The 17,490-nt window shown below is 37.4% G+C and overlaps 1 protein-coding gene across 6 annotated transcripts in view; it reads left to right on the forward strand.

Moving 5' to 3' along the window:
* arfgap2 (ADP-ribosylation factor GTPase activating protein 2) overlaps positions 1 to 17,490 on the forward strand; it is a 34,931-nt gene extending 17,441 nt beyond the window's left edge. Inside the window, exons 8-18 of one of the 6 annotated variants that reach the window (XR_008632302.1) lie at positions 1,551 to 1,595; positions 4,400 to 4,452; positions 5,890 to 6,026; positions 6,343 to 6,474; positions 6,600 to 6,728; positions 7,282 to 7,434; positions 8,148 to 8,274; positions 8,557 to 8,638; positions 9,176 to 9,303; positions 10,902 to 16,475; positions 16,689 to 17,490. Coding sequence is in view for 2 of the 6 variants with exons in the window: in XM_055154735.1 (XP_055010710.1) it covers positions 1,551 to 1,595; positions 4,400 to 4,452; positions 5,890 to 6,026; positions 6,343 to 6,474; positions 6,600 to 6,728; positions 7,282 to 7,434; positions 8,148 to 8,274; positions 8,557 to 8,638; positions 9,176 to 9,303; positions 10,902 to 10,922 (1,007 nt within the window). In the remaining 4 variants the exon portion in view is untranslated. Of the gene's footprint in view, positions 1 to 1,550; positions 1,596 to 4,399; positions 4,453 to 5,889; positions 6,027 to 6,342; positions 6,475 to 6,599; positions 6,729 to 7,281; positions 7,435 to 8,147; positions 8,275 to 8,556; positions 8,639 to 9,175; positions 9,304 to 10,901 lie in introns of all 6 variants that reach the window. The other 5 variants (XR_008632299.1, XR_008632300.1, XR_008632301.1 and 2 more) reach the window with 5 other exon arrangements.

Raw genomic sequence — 17,490 nt, forward strand, 5'->3', positions numbered from 1 at the left:
TCGATCGTCGGAAGAATTAACAATCGATTATCAATTAATCATTAACGTTTTTATATTAAAATGATTATCATTATTATTACTATCTGCACTACTAATCTGCATAAATAAATTCAACTTTGACATATAAACCGTAACCACTCTAGAGCCACATCAATCCGTTTGACATTATAATGTGTTTAATTCAGTTTTGCGCAACTCTCACAGAAACTAAACTTAAAACCACATGGCTAATTTGCATAAACTAAGTGAAGATAAAACTACAGCTCTTGTGTCGCTGATGCGATCAATTTCTGTCGGATTAAAAGACATGACTCAGTGGAATACAGGTTAGTGTGACTATATTTGCGTTTGTCAAAACCAGGACACCGTACGGGAGGAGGGAGGTGGGGACTCGTCATCGACATTGCGCGACTCTCACCTGGCAAAACTTTTTCCCACTGGACACTGAAACATATGTGCTGCTTTGTGCACTGTGCACATGGACTCACACTTGTCCTGAACGCAACGGAAAGCCTGGAATTTCTCTTACAAGTCATCGTTAAATACGCATTTGTGCTTCGGTACATTGCAGGCTGACCGAATGTTTCTGTTTGCTCTCTCCTTCTGAGTGCAGAGAGACACATGTACGGACCCCCGTTTGGTCACGCTACACACAGCAACCTACATTCGGTTTGTCGATTAAAATTAACGCACTCGATGAAATTCTTAATGATCAATTATCAATTAATCGATTAATCATGCCCATCCCTACTCCAGAGCATCACTTTCTCTTCAACTCATCAGACACTCATCAGTCCACATTATGGGCGCAGGTTTGGTTTGAGAGGAGCCGCTGTTTCGCCAGGCGTGAAAATGTGCCATAGTTTGTACTTGTGATCAGCTCAGTTGGTAACATGTTCCACTGACGGACGGCTGCGCATGAAAAGGCTCAGTTTCCAAATGCCGTCCTGCGTTTGGGGATCCTGCACTCGCCGCGCACAGTAGATCGAGTGGCTCGGGAGGTGGTTTCAGAGCTCAGAGAAACATCTTAAACAGCAGACAAACATTTGCGTACATTATCAGATTTTCAAAACTTAAAATACTGTTTCACAAGAATATGACAATGATGGAAGAGACGACTTTTCTTGTCATGTGTCTTGAGAGCGCTTTTATATGATGATTCTAGAGGCCTCAGAGCTGATTTACAAACCTGCGACCAACTCGTTATGTAGTAAAGAAACAGTGGTCAGGGAGTTTCTAATATATCTGAAATTGGCCATGTTAAATTTTATCGTATTTGTTAATTTGTTAACTCAAGTATACGCCCCTGGACCACTGAGGAATTACACAGATATGAGACCACATGGGAATATTTTAAAAAGTGCTATGATTTCATGTTTAAAATCTCAAAATTGATTGAAGATCGTGACAAAACTATGCTTTACTGCCCCAAAAACTGCAATTACATTTTCCCGCAAACTTGTAAATCCCCAGTTCCAAGATGGCGGCGGATCAGGTTGGGTTGGTTGTAGAAAGTGATATTTATTGCTGGTTTGGTTTTCGTCCTATAGACTCGTCCATGCGTTTGTCATCAGGCCTTACCCCAGCGCCTCCGGGTAACTGCTCAGTCTTAAACCTCTGCATGCCCCTGACGCTTTGAGTGACGGCTCTCTGCACCGCGCTGCTGTTTGTTGCAAAAGAAAAACTCAACTAACCCGCAACACAATGAAAGCTATGTGTGAGAGCGACGTGAGCTGACAGACGCAGAGAAAACTTCCATATAGATAAATCCTTCTATATGCATTGTTCAGATTATTTCAGTAAGACGTGTACACAGAAACACGCAAGGATAAAAGGTTCGTGACACTGATTATAAAGCATATACTAGACATAATAATAAAGGTCCTAAATTACACAAAATGTACCTTTTTGTGAGCTTTGAGCCAAGTTAGAAGATCATTAGTGCATCAAAAACACACCCAGAGTTGTGTTTTGTCTCATTCACACATGTTTTAGTGATCCTGGATTATTAAACTGTATCTACATTTTAACTTTAGTTCAGTAGAGATCATCCAAAAGACTCTAGAAAAGGTGTATGGAGTTTAAAAACACAGTGGAGTACTTAGTATTATGTAGTTGTGTACTGACAGTAAAACCATCTGCTTATTTGCGAGTTCATACTTCAGTTCTAACAGGATTTGTGGGTGAAGTGTCTTCAGGGTTCCCACGGTCATGGAGATCCTGGAAAAGTCATGGAGATTGAAAATGTCATTCTCCCCCGGCCTGGAAAAGTCATGGAATTTTAGTATCTCTTTCACACAACTACAACGTTTTGTTAAGTTTTTGTTAAGTTATCAGTAGAATATAATGATTATTTCTGTTCATTCGTTTTTCAATATTAAACCAAAAATAAGAAAACGAAAAAAACAACTGTCTTCTTCAATATTTGTCTCCAAAACCAAAATGAAAAAAAAAACAGATAACGATTTGTTTTTTTCAGTTTTTGATTTTGTATTTAAAACGTGACTTAAACTGCGATGCTGGACTGAACCAGGTCCAGGATCAGACCAGAAACAGACCAACACTGAGACCAGGATTTAGACCGAGACCAGACCAAGACTAAGCCTGGGACTGAGGCCTGGGACTGAGGCCTGGGACTGAGGCCTGGGACTGAGGGCCGGGACTGAGACTGTTTAGTCCAAGTTTAGTCCTGGTTCAGTCTTGGTTCAGTCCGCATGCAGTGCAAAAGTCCCACATCACAGTTTAAGTCACGGAAACGGGAAACAGTCTTTATCCGTTTTTTTCCATTATTAATTTAAACACAAAATCAAAAGATAAAAAAAACAAATCATGACCTGTTTTTTTCATTTTGGGTTTAGAGACAAATAAGTTGGATAAGAAACCAGTTTTTTCGTTTTCTTATTTTTGGTTTTATATTGAAAAACGAATGAACAAATGATACATGGATTATTTTCGAAAGTATGCGCCTTTTTTTTTTTTTTTCTTAAGAGACGACAATAAATGCACTGACAGTATTTTGAATGTTAAAAATACTATAATCCCAAACCATAAGGTGAGTGAAAAGGGTTAACATTCCATATTTAGCCCTAAAAGTCTGATCGATTCTACACATGTAGGTGCCAAAATTCAGTTTAGATCATGAAAAAAATCACAAAAAGTTTTGAAATTTTGTCAGTGAAAGAGTGGGAACCCTGTGTCTTGCTTTTGGTTGTAGACGGTTGCTTTATTTGGGTCTAGATTGCCCCAGTGGTTTTGCTTGTTGTGGCGTTTATTTAATTTCAGTTAAATTCTTTGAGGGACTTTCTTCTTCCTTGTTAGAAAAGTGTTAAACATTTTTCTTGAAAATATTAGCGGCAAAGTTATTTTTGTCCTTGGGCTTCGGCAGGTGCGGCGGGTGTTTAAAGGCAGTATTTAAAGCACTTAAACAAATTCACATGGTACACGCCTCATTTCTGTCTGTTTTTGGCTTAAAGCAGTGCTCTTGGATGATTTAACATTTAACCTTTGGCTGAAGCTGGTCTCTCAAACTCGCTGCTCTGAAATGCTTCATATTAACTATTTATGCATCAGCCGTTTCATTACGACCACTGAAAAGGGAACTGAATTACGGACTAATTATCTTTGTGTGGGGAATGTACTGAGAGCAAGAGGAATTAAAAAATTTGACCAGTGTCTAGAGACGATTTGTCAAACTTGTAACTTCGTCCTGGTTTGGTCTCTGCTTAGAACTGGTTTAGACCTGGTTACTCCCTGTTCAGTGCAGATCTTGGTGAATTCGTGCAGTCTGGTCATAATCAGAGCTGGTTCAGTCCTGGTTCAGTCCTGGTTCAGTCCTGTCAGTCCTGTCTTAGACCTGTCTTAGACCTGTCTTAGACCTGTCTTAGACCTGGTTTAGTCCTGGGTTAATCCTGTGTTAGACCTGTGTTAGACCTGGTTTAGTCCTGGGTTAATCCTGTGTTAGATCTGGGGTAGGCCAGGTTTAGACCTGGTTTAGATCTGGTTTAGTCCTGGGTTAGATCTGGGTTAGATCTGGGGTAGGCCAGGTTTAGACCTGGTTCAGTCCTTCTGGGTTAGTCCTGGATTAGTCCTGTTTTAGCCCTGTCTTAGCCCTGGGTTAGTTCTAGTTTAATCCTGTCTTAATCCTGGTTTAGACCTGGTTTAATCCTGTTTAATCCTGGTTTAGACCTGGTTTAATCATATCTTAATCCTGGTTTAGACCTGGTTTAATCCTGTTTAATCCTGGTTTAGTCTTGGTTTAGGCCTGTCTTAATCCTGGTTTAGTCCTGCCTTAGTCCTGCCTTAATCCTGTCTTAGTGTGCCTGTGTGTAGCAGTGGTCATAATGTTCTGGCTGATTTTGACTGAACTGAAGTTAATTTTACGTCCTTTTGTTTTTTACAGACGTCAAACCTTCAATCATCGGAAAGAAGAAGCCCATGGCGGCCAAGAAAGGGGTACGTAACTTCATTACAATATCATGAAAAAGTTCAATAATTTTTGTCATACTCCTATAATATCGACTCATGACAGACAAAGCTTCACTCTGTGCCGTGAGTTTGATATTTTGTTTAGCGTGGGACTAAAATAATTAAGTAAAAAGTACCTGTCTGTCAGAATGTAATTGGTCTCGGTGAAAGAACAAGGAAGTATTTAATGAGGTCACAATAAACCATTACAAACCATTATGATTTTAAACCATTAAGCACTTTAGTTAATTAAAGGGATTCTCCAAGTTTTCGTTTATTTTACTTTAAGGTTTGGCAGCGTTTTTGGCAGCCAGACTGATTCTGGCTGATTCAGATTCTGTTTTGTTGTTCTTTTTAATTACCCATATTTGCCGATGTAATTATGGGTATTAAAAAAACAGAACATGATTGAGGTGTGATAATAATAAGTTGTAATGATTTGTATTTTATTGATGACTGTGTAAACATTTAACTTCACTGCTCTTCTGATTCTGTTTGAAATTTTAAACTAAACCACAACAATAGTCAAGAGAAAGATTTGATTAAAAAACAGAAAGAAAACAAATGAAATGAAAAAAAAAAAAAAGAGAATGTCCAATGTCCAATTGTATTTATCCATTATTTTTTGTTCACCCTGTAGTTTTTGATTGACGTGCTTGTGACATTTACATTTGCACAAAAGTTGGGTTTTATTTTTGTTGCGTGAAAAATAATTTGTATCCTTAACTAAAAAACATGAATAAATCTCAATTGGAGAAAATCAGGTATGCAACGAAAGGCTCAAAGGTTAAAAAATGTTTATAAAATCTGGAATTATCTGTCTTATTTCCAAACCATGGCAGCAAGTGAAATTGCATAAATGTAGTTTAATTTATCATTTATTATTTTTATTTTATTATATGCTTTATTATAATTTTATTTGTTTCATTTCATATTATATTTATTTTATTTTATATTTATTTTATATTATCTTATTTTTTATTTTATTGTTGTTTCTTTTAATAATTTTTCTTTTATAATTTTTCTTTTTATTTTCTCTCTCTTTTTTTTTTTTTTTTTTTTTTTTTCTTCTTCAGTGTTTATTTCTCGTACCTGTCTGGCTCATGTTCTCATGTTTACAATTTCAGGGTTTGGTTTTAGGGAGAAAAACTTAAAAATGATGAAGACCTGTTGTGTAATGTTGTTACAGAATATTTTGGTGAATAAATAAACCTTGGAGAATAAAAAGAAAAACAGAATAAATATATAAATTACACAAAAAGTTTAATTAAAATTCCTGTCTGTTGCTGAATACATTTTTCTTTTTTCCTGCTGTGACGTTTCCTTCCAGATTAATAAAGTTTAATATCTACAAATACAACAATTACAACTGTTGTAACACATTTAATACATTTTTTTTAATATATATTTTTTGTCGCGTTGCAGCTGGGAGCAAAGAAGGGCCTGGGCGCTCAGAAGGTGAGCAGTAAGAGCTTCTCTGAGGTGGAGAAACAGGCTCAAGTCGCGGAGAAACTGAGAGAAGAGCAGGTGGCAGAGGCCAAGAAACAGGCCGAGGAATCCATGTGAGTAAAGAGAAACTACACAAGTACACAAGATTATGCACCACTAATTATTAAATGAGATAATAAACACTAATTCTAAATGGGTTTTCAGTTGTAAATGACAAATATTAAACCTTAAACCTCCATTAGTTACAAGTTTTTAAGTAGACAAAGTATTAAGCAAAGGGGATCATTCTGTACTTTCAGCACTGCCCCCTGGTGGTGAAATAGAACTCAGCACACTGACTTGGGGAAACAGAAAATGTTGTGATAGATGCATTTAACCTGCTCTTCACATCTGTGTTTGTTTATTAAAATGTTGTTCTGTGTGTCCCAGTGTGGCCTCAATGCGGTTGGCCTATAAAGAGCTGGAGATCGACAGAAAAGTGGAAGAAAAGAAATTTCAGAATTTGGAGGGAAAGAAGAGGGAGCAGGCGGAGAGACTCGGGATGGGCTTCGGAAACAGGAGGTAATTATCTGTTTATAAATGTGCTTCTTGTTCATATTATTTATGTATTGTGTCAGATTATTTACTAGAAAAGTTACAGGCTCAGATTACTGTGAATCCTGATTTCTCTTCTGAATCTCTTCCAGTGCCGTGTCCCACTCGGTGATGTCGGAGATGCAGATGATTGAACAGGAGAGTCCCATCGGAGCAAAGACCTCATCCAGATCTAAGCTGGACCTGTTTGATGAGCCCGGGTTCACCTCTGGACCTCCAAAGTGCGAATCACAACAGCCTACAGCATCACATCATAATTACACTACAACTGACACTGGTGTGAAAAGGAGGAGACAGATCTATGCTTATGTTTTCATGAAGAAAATCTTAATAATTTTACTTTTCTAACTGTAAATTGGTTGCAATACTTTTGACTAGTTTACAACATATTTATTTTTTGTTTTTTGGACTATACAAACTATAATACACACACCTAAAGATGTTTTATAACAAAGATGTATTATTACTAAAATTCTCGATCTTTTTTTTTTTTTTTTTGCCGGTATCTTGTTAAAAAAAAAAAGAAGAAAAAAAGTACTTTAAATGCGTAGATGAACAGTCAACTAATTTAAAAAAAAAAAGGCCGACTAGTAGACTTCTAAAATAATAGTTTAGTTGCAGTTTTTGTTGAGTTTTTAGTCTTGAATTAAAGACTGTTTGATCTTCAAGTGTAATTTTCCCCCATTGAAACCTGTAGGAAACACTGAATAGTATGTTGAGTGTAATTCTAACTATCTATTCTTATCATGTTCAAATGTGTGTGTGTGTGTGTAGGTATAAGGATAACCCATTCACGATGGGCGAGAGTTTTGGCTCCAGGTGGGAAAGTGACACAGGAAGTGGATCTTTCACTGCTTCCTGGGCCTTAGACAAAGAGGAGCCCAAAGAGGAAATCACCATCTCCAGTATCCAGCCAATCGGGGAGAGGTATGCCTGATCCATCTGACCCTTTGCTCTGTTCCTCTGACCCTCTCCTCTGCTCCTTCTGCTCCTCTCCTCTGCTCCTTCTGACCCTCTCCTTTTCTCCTCTTTTCCTCTGCTCCTTCTGACCCTTTCCTCTGTTCCTCTGACCCTCTAACCCTCTCTTCTTTTGCTCTGCTCCTCTGACCCTCTCCTCTGTTTCTCTGACCTTCTCCTGCTCCTTCTGACCCTCTCCTCTTTTCTCTCTCCTGACCTCTCTCTCCTCTGCTCCTTCTGACCCTCTCCTCTTTTCCTGCTCCTCTGACCCTCTCCTCTGTTCCTCTGACCTTCTCTGCTCCTTCTGACCCTCTCCTCTGACCCTCTAACCCTCTCCTCTTTTCCTCTGCTCCTTCTGACCCTCTCCTCTGCTCCTTCTGACCATCTCCTCTTTTCCTGCTCCTCTGACCCTCTCCTCTGTTCCTCTGACCCTCTCCTCTGCTCCTTCTGACCCTCTCCTCTTTTCCTGCTCCTCTGACCCTCTCCTCTGTTCCTCTGTTCCTCTGACCCTCTCCTCTGCTCCTTCTGACCCTTTCCTCTGCTCCTTCTGACCATCTCTTTTCCTCTGCTCCTCTGACCCTCTCCTCTTTTCCTCTGCTCCTTCTTACCCTCTCCTCTGACCCTCTGCTTCGTCTGACCCTTTCCTCTGCTCCTTTAACATGTATGTGTGTTGTAATTCCCAGATTGCCCAGCAGGAGGAAAGCTGAAGCTCCAGCTCCCGTCTCCGAGTCGAACGAGGCTCGACAGAAGTTTGCCAACGCCAAGGCCATTTCCTCCGACATGTTCTTCGGACGAGAGAGCAGCGCCGAGGTGAGAATCCAGGTCTCCCATCTGTGCTGATGCAACAACTATTTTGTGCAAACCTTGATTTTTGGTTAATCAGATAACCCAGATTTTAGTCAAGGTAAATCTGATTATCAAGAACACCTGATGACGTGTCCGCAGCTTTTGTATTTGGAAGAAACGTAGAATGGATTTTAAAATATCTTTCAATCTTTAACATGTATTTATGCTTTACTTAAAAATAAGTTTGGATGGTTAATATTCTTCTTGAGTTGACTGTATTTATATACATTTGTATTTTCCCGTCAGTACGATGCAAAGACGAGGCTGGAGACGATGTCTGGGAGCTCGGCCATCAGTTCTGCAGATTTGTTTGGAGACGGCAGCAAAGGTTCAAACTCACCTCTCTCTAGGATATTATCATTACGGTTTGATCTGAGTTTATTTGCACAGGGACAGTGTAGTTGCATTGACCAAAAAGAGGAAGATTTCTTGTTCCAGGTTATAGAGAAGCCTTTTCCATTTCCACCATCACTTCCACATCTAGACCCTGGACAGGATGATGTTACAATCTCCAAAAATGACTCTTAATGTAGATGAAAACTTGACCTGAACATTCTAAATAATAATTATACATCGGTTTCATTTAGAGGATTTCTCAGTAACTCAAAGAAATGATGAAAACAAAACAAGTACTAAGTAAATACTGGCATATTCCATTTAATAAAAACAAACAAATTTCCACCCTTGGATCAAACACGACTAAAACAACTGCATCCAAACACATCTCCTCTTCTCAGGCACACACTAAACTTGTCTTTCCTGTAGCCATTTTCTTGTCAGGTGTGTTTTTTGATTGTAAATTTACTACATGTGATCATCTCTGTTTTTATAAAAGTCTAATCACGGTTTGTCCCTGTTGTCCCAGCGCGGTCCTCGGCCGGTCTGGACAGTGTTCTGCCCTCGGGTCCTGACATCACTCAGTTCAAACAGGGAGTGAAGAGCGTCGCAGGAAAGATGGCTGTCCTCGCCAACGGAGTCATGAACACCATCCAGGTCCGTGCACATTTGTACAGTGATCCATACACGTCTGAAAACACATCTGATGCTGCAACACTGTATACGTCAATAATATTTCATACAGATGGCGGCAGCTAAAATAAATATCGTTAACCTCCTAGGCTGGCTTTATTGATTTCTATTTGTTATTTGGGCTGATTGGGACCTGATGAGTGCAAAAACAAAGAATTATATTTTTGTATTTATATGTCCACATACAATATATAAAACGTTCATTTATGTTTTAAAAATTTTGATTGAACACAATATCAGGGTAGCCGTGGGGTCTTAAAAGTCTTAAAACGGTCTTAAATTTCATGTTCCTAAATTAAGGCTTTAAAAAGTCTTAAATTATGTTGTCCAAGTCTTATTTTTTTCACAAAGGTCTTAAATTTCATTAGCTTGTTTTTTTGTTTACTCAACTGGACTGTTCAGTGGAGGGAGGAAAAACAACAACAATGTTAATGACGTCTAATTTGGAGTCTGCACAAACAATACTTTGGTTTGTGGCACCAGCGGCAATGAGTAAACAATCAGTAGAGTGGACAGTGGAGGAAGATGCTCGATGGATCATGGAAAAGTGTCGGTTTAATCCACAGTGGCTCTTAGATTTTAGATATAAAACCGGTAGTTGGTTGGTCATTATTAGATTTGGGTCTGGACTTTTTCGCCAACATAATGAGTGCGATATTGGTCTTAATTTTCATTTAAATGGACTTAAAAAGGTCTTTAAAAAGTCTTAAATTTGGAGTAGTCAAACCTGAGGATACCCTGAATAAAGTCACAACTGAATAATGATTTATAAAAACTATTAAGTCTGTGAACAACCCAAAATATGTGGACGCCAGGTCCAAGAGGCTACAGATGTTACAGATTGTTGCTGTACTTTCCTTTGTCCTGTAGATGATTTTACATCAACTTGCCGAGGGACTGAAGATGGAAATTAGCCACGTTGGCTATAATCTTTACATGTTTACATTTTTAATGTTCATTAATATATGTTGTCCCTTTAGAAATAAAGAAAATAAGAAATGCAGATTTCCATTTCTATACAGTGAGTTCTAGGGTTTAGTAGTTGAAGTTGAAGTCAGTTTGTAATAAAAAATATATACTATGCTACGTTGTACACAAGTTATTACATCTTGAGATAAATAATTACAAAATGAATGAAGATTTTCACTAAAAACACTGATGACTCACCCAAATAGAGAATGTAGATTTGTTGACCTGGTTTATGGTTCAGATCTTTGTAAATACTGGACCTATCCACATGAAACAAATAAATAAACAATAAATGTCAGGATAATAACAAACAAAAGTGAAGTCAACAGCTTGTCAACCCCCACGAAATGATTGTCAGTTGAAATGATTTTAAGTGATAAAATGAGTAAGACAAATTTGTGGAGCCAATCTCTGAGCGTTTGGATATTTCTTTCTAAAATCTCCTGTAGAGTTTGTGCAGGCCTCTTTCCATCTGAAATTCTGAGGTTGCGTGATTGTTTAGGATTATCATTTGTTCGTAATATGTTAATTGTAAAAACTAAAACTATCGGTGGCATGTTGGTCCTAAATCCTTCTGTATTTTGTCTCTGTAGGATCGTTACGGCTCATATTGATTTTCCGCTCCCATTGGATAAACCCGAGCGTGTGGACCTGCCCAGCCTCTTCACCTGGATCCAGTCGCACGAGACCAGATCCGGACCCAAACAGTTTTCAAGGATTTTGCATGAAGAAAGCTCCGTCTTTCTAAAAACTACCATGACTTTTGGAGACATTTTGACACGAACCAGTATTCTCATTATTACTGCTTTTACTTTTTATTATTTTCGTACCAGCGACTTCAGAGGCTGTGTAGATTTTTTTGGTAATTTACATTGAGAATATTTTGGTCTTAGAGTTTCAATAATAGCTTCTTTATTTTATTCTAAATCAACGTGTTGTTTTTGGTATATTATGTTTTGATCATGTCAGAGCACGTGCATCTAAAAATGTCAATATTGTGAAACGTATTTATTATCAGATATTTAGGATTTGGTGCATATTTTCGTGCGAAACTCAAATTTATTAAACCATTTAGTGTTTTAATAAGCTATAAGATCAAATAAAACCCAAATTAACTCAGAATATTGACAAAAAACGCTAAATTTAAAGAGGGGGTATTATGCAAAAGTGTTTCCTCATTGAAAACATGTCTGAAGAGATCCATGTTTGCGTAATCTAGCGATCTCTCTCGGGCCCTGTTCAAACCCTTTTTAAGCGGTAAGATTTTGTACGAGGCTCCGCCCACAAGCCTACGTCACTCATGCTTCCACACAACAATTCTCCAGAAATAAACAAAAACATGGTTCAAAACTGTACACTACACAGGGTTCCCACGGTCATGGAAATCCTGGAAAAGTCATGGAAATTGAAAACGTAGTTTCCATGCCCGGAAAAGTTTAGTATCTCTTTTACACAACTGCAGCGTTCAGTTAAGTTCATCATTAGACTCATTAGAATATTATGATTATGGTAACACTTTATTTTAGGGTGCACTTATTAACATCCAACTATGCACTAATTAACTTACCGTATTTTCCGCACTATAGGGCTCTCTGGATTATAAGACGCACTGTCATTGAATGGTCCATTTTCAAACTTTTTTCACATATAAACCGCACCGGACTATAAGGCGCATTAAACGAAACACAACAGTTCAATAAGTCAGTCAAACTTTATTTAACGTGTTCACAATAACTTTCAACTTTGTTCAGTTGTAACATGTAAAAAAAAAAAATACTGTCTGAGACGCTAAATTGTTACAGTATTCACAATAACTCATAATTGTTCAAACAGTTGGGCGATTACGGCGTCCAGCACGCCCACATCCCTCTCGTCATTATCCGAGTCAGTGTGGTTACTGTTCCCTGGAGTTCAGTTCAGTGATGATTCTGGTCTTGGTGAAAGCTCAGACCACAGTTGATACCTGATCTTTAGCCCGGGCGTCCATGATCCTTTGACAGATCGTGGCGTAAGTCGCTCTGCGCTGTCTCTCTGTCTTGGTGAATGTGTGTTCGTCTTCTCTCATCCACTGCTCCCACGCAGCTCGCACTTTCACTTTATTATAGTCTTGAGTTTAAAGTGGGCGTTGTCAGCATGTCTCTTGACAGGTGCATTTTGATATTAAAAGGAATCACAGTCTGTATTACTCCTGATGCTCCTGACTACGGGAGTTGTAATACTGCAAGTGGTGTGGCTTTGTAGTTTACTAAAGTCATACTAAAACACCCCAATAAATTCATATATAAGGCGCTCTGGATTATAAGGCGCGCAGTCCTTTTTTGATTAAATTAAAGGCTTTTAAGTGCGCTCTATAGTGCAGAAAATACAGTAGTGTTAAATGGTTAATTTGTCATTAATTAGTATTTATTCAGTCCTTATTAATGTCCAATTCCCCACAAGATTATTTTGTTATTAGTTAGACATTTACAGACACTTTCCTATTAATATACTCCTTAGTACTTCTTAATAATATGAATAGGCCATTTTTGTCCATGAATTATGATTCTGATTTTTGCTTTTGGCACAAACAAGTAAAAACTAAATTTCTTGTGCTACTAGTGCATAACAACACGCTTATTACCAAATTAGAGTCATAATTCATGGACATAAATTACCTAGTATTATGTTAATAAGCAGAAATAAGGAGTGTATTAATAGGAAAATGTTTGTAAACATCTAACTAATAACAGAATAAGTTTATGGGGAATTGGCCATTAATAAGGACTGAATAAATACTAATGAATGACAATAAACCATTGACAGCTGTGCTAAATAGCAGGTAGTTAGATAAAATAAAGTGTTACCATGATTATTTCTGAATGTCTGCACCTTTTGTTTAAAAAGAGACGACAATAAATGCACTGACAGGATTTTGAATGTTAAAAAAATATAATCCCAAACCATAAGGTGAGTGGAAAGGGTTAACATTTCATATTTAGCCCTAAAAGTCTGAGCAATTCTACACACAATTCTTAGAAAATTCACTTTACATCATGAAAAAGTCATGGAGAAGTTTTGAGATTTTGTCAGTGAATAAAAGTGGGATCCCTGACTACAACTTCACAAACCTGAGGCGATGTGCAGTAGTTTCATTAACGGGACGCGCCCTGATTGTGTTGTGATAGCGCTCTGAAGGGGTAGAGATTTAGCGCAGAGAGCAAAGGCAGTGGGGAGTCAAAAAGCGTCAAAAACAAAAGCAAAATTTACTGTATTAAACATATTTTTGTCAAATACTGTACAGCGTTTTCTAAACAATAAAAGGAAACGCGGTGATCTAAAAATGTTACCCCCTCTTTAACTATTCTCCACTTTATTATTATTGGATCTAGAGAATTAAAACTTTCGGAAATTTTAACATTGCCAAACGTATTTAATCACAATATTCATGTTTTTGAGATGTGCATTTTATTCATTGTTCTGTTAAAATTTTAAGTATATTTTAATATCATTTGAACAGTTTAATTTGCAGTCAGTGTTCGGAGCACTAGTCTCGCTCCAGTGGTTTGTTTTCATGTTTTTATTCAGAAAAGCACTGAGATCATTTCAAATAAAACTCATAAATATACTGGCCACTTTATTAGGTACACCTCAACTCATTCTTTTTGTTTTAGGTAAATGGTTCAACTTTCTGAGACTCACTACAAGGAAAATATTTAATGAGTTTTTTGTAAATTTTTCTTTCAAATACAAGGATTCTTTAAGTTTTAACCAACTAGAGAACGTAAGAACTATCCCAGATCTGAAACAAGCCTAAACCACGGCTAAACCAGGACTTAACCTGGACTAAATTAGGAATAGTTATAAGGAAATGACCAAATCAAGTCTAATCCAGGACTAAATCAGGTCCAAACCAAGGACAGAACCAAAACAAGTTTAAACCAAGGACTAAACCAAGGAATAAACCAGGAATAAACTAGGAATAAACTAGGAATAAACCTGGAATAATACAAGAAAATAAGCTAATCAAGTTTAAACCAGGACTAAATCCAATCCAAAACAAGTCTAAACCCAGGACTAAACCCAGGACTAAACCAGGAATAGTTATAAGGAAATACCCAAATCAAGCGTAAACCAGGACTAAACTAGGACTAAATCATATCCAAACTAGGAACAATTTTAAGAAAAGAACCAAAACAAGTCTAAACCAGGACTAAATCAGATCCAAACCAAGAAAAGAACCGAAACAGGTCTAAACCAGGGACAAAACCAGGACTAAATCAGATCCAAACTAGGAACAATTATTAGAAAAGAACTGAAACAAGTCTAAACCAAGAACTAAACTTTTTGAGTCTCTCCAACAAAGACTGTTTCAGAACAACTGGTACAAGGAAACAAATACTTCTGACAGTGTTGAAAATCAGACACTAATCGATTCTAAAACCAGTATCCAAATTAGATCCTCATGTGAGCAGGTATCGATAATAAAAAAAAAGTCCCAGAATAGCTTTAGAATGATCTTGAGCTGTATTAGAATATGTATAAGAGCACAGAAACTATCCTTCTAATGTTGAAAATCACATTCTACTGTTTAAATAAAGTGTGTTTTTTATTATTATCATGGTATCGGAATCAGTATCGAGTCTGGTCCTTAGTATCGAAATCTAGTTTGACATTTTAAAACATTAACGTTTATATGGATAAGAACTGACCATGCTTCTCTCTGATTGGCTCATCCACCTGTCAATCACGCCCATATGTAATCTTGAGTGGCCAGGAAAAGCAAATTTAACCTTTTATAACACTTAAAAAAAAAAATCTAAAACTACAAAATTGGTTTAATCGTGATTTTAAGACATTGTTTTCTGTTATTGGGTACATCGTGGCATTTCAGAAAGTCGAATCAAATCATTTTTACGTTATTATTTAAGTCTTTTAATACAGAATAAATGATCCAAAAGGAAGTGAGACAATAGGAACTTGTCTGTACCTAATATTGTGGCCATTTTATTTGAGTCCTGTAGCTCATAAATGTCATAAACGTCATAAATCACTCTGCGTCTGTTTTAACAGGGTTGAGTTTCAGTTTGCCTCAGTGTCGTCTCTCTCTCTCTCTCTCGTGCCGCACTGCGTTTTTATTTAGTTTAGAAACATTTTTAAATTAGTTTTTTGTAAAGTTGGTCTTTCAAATAGAGGGATTTTTTCACTTTAACCAACTAGAAAATCTAAACTAGGTCTAATCCAGGACTAAGACAGGACTATACCCAGATCTAAACCAAGGTCTAAACCAGGACTAAACCAGGTCTAAACCGAGGTCTAAACCGAGGTCTAAACCGAGGTCTAAACCAGGTCTAAAACCAGGTCTAAACCAAGGTCTAAACCAGGTCTAAACCAGGACTAAACTGGGTCCAAACCGGGTCCAAACCAAGGTCTAAACCAGGTCCAAACCAAGGTCTAAACTAGGTCTAAACCAGGTCTAAACCAAGGTCTAAACCAAGGTCTAAACCAGGGTCTAAACCAGGTCTAAACCAAGGTCTAAACCAAGGTCTAAACCAGGTCTAAACCAGGAATAAACCAGGAATAAACCAGGTCTACACCAGGTCTAAACTAGGTCTAAACCAGGACTAAACCGAGGTCTAAACCGAGGTCTAAACCAGGACTAAACCAAGGTCTAAACCAGGACTAAATTAGAACCAAATCAGATCCAAACCAGGAATGGACCAGGACTAAACCAGGTCTATTGCAATTTTTTGGACTTTAACCCAGACATGAAATCTGGATTAAAAGGACTAAAGCAGGACTAAAAAACAGTTTAAAACTAGATCTCAACCAGGACTAAACTATGTCTAAACCAGGACTAACCCAAGTTTCAAACTAGACCTTAAACTGAACCAGGACTAAACCAGGTTTATTACAACTTTAATCAAATTTGGACTTGCTTAACAGCCATAGATTAGAAAATAAATATGGCTCTAAAAGGACTAAACCAGGACTAAAACCCATTTAAAACCAGATCTGGACTTGGACTAACCCAGTTCTCAACCAGAATTAGACCAGGACTAAACCAGTTTCACCACAGTCAAAATACCAGACTTGGTCTTATGAGATTTAAGGTCTAAATAAGGACTAAGCAAGATCTAAAACTAGTTGAAAACCAGATCTGGACCAGGACTGAGCCAGATCTCAACCAGGTTTTATGAAAGACTAAATTTGAACCTTGGACTTTTCTTAGTCTCACTGAAACCAGAACTAAACCAGGTCTTTTGGAAGTTTAATCAAATTTGGACAAACACAAATCTGCCATCGATAGTCCAAACTTCGTCTTGCAAGATTTAAGCTCTAAATGAAAACTAAACAAGGTGTAAAACTAGTTGAAAACCAGAACTGGACCAGAACTCAACCAGGTTTTATGAAAGGCTAAATTTGGACCCATACACTACTGTAGAATATGTTGAAAATCAGTCTAGCCCTGGTCTTAAATCGTTTTTAAACTTTGGTTAGTCTTGCTGAAACCAGATCTCAGCCAGGATTAGACCAGGACTAAACCAGAACTCAACCAGGTTTTAAGAAAGGCTAAATTTGGACCTTAGACTTTTCTTAGTCTCACTGAAACCAGAACTAAACCCGGTCTATTCCAGGTTTGACCAACTTCTTGCCAAAAGTACAAAGCTTGGACCTTATCTGGATCTGTAGTCTTGTATTTAAAAAGTACTAAACAAGAACTAAACCAGGACTAAACCAGGACTTTTGGAAGTTTTATCAAATTTGGACAAACACAAATCTGCCAGCGATAGTCCAAGTATCAAGTATGGACTTAAAAGGACTAAACCAGGACTAAAACCCATTTAAAACCAGATCTGGATTTGGACTAACCCAGTTCTCAACCAGAATTAGACCAGGACTAAACCAGGACTAAACGCGGTCCTAACATTTATCAAAAAACACATGCACCACTGTTGAGTCCGTGTACCAGAGTTTGAGAACCACTTTCTTAACAAACAAACCTCCTTTTTTGTTTCTGTCGAGGCAGATTTTACATTTACATCTCATCACGTTTATATTTTTAAGTTTTAATTTTGTATCTGTTTTTATTTTTAATCAAACTATGAGAAAACCAACTCAAACTGTCGATGGAAAAGTTATTTATTTGTAGGATAAAATGCTACTTATTCATATGTTAATAAAGGATAAAGGTTGAAAGGTAAA

This window comes from Boleophthalmus pectinirostris, unplaced genomic scaffold (genome assembly GCF_026225935.1).
Source record: "Boleophthalmus pectinirostris isolate CB_2022bp ecotype Guang Dong unplaced genomic scaffold, ASM2622593v1 HiC_scaffold_19, whole genome shotgun sequence".
Lineage (NCBI taxonomy): Eukaryota > Metazoa > Chordata > Actinopteri > Gobiiformes > Gobiidae > Boleophthalmus > Boleophthalmus pectinirostris.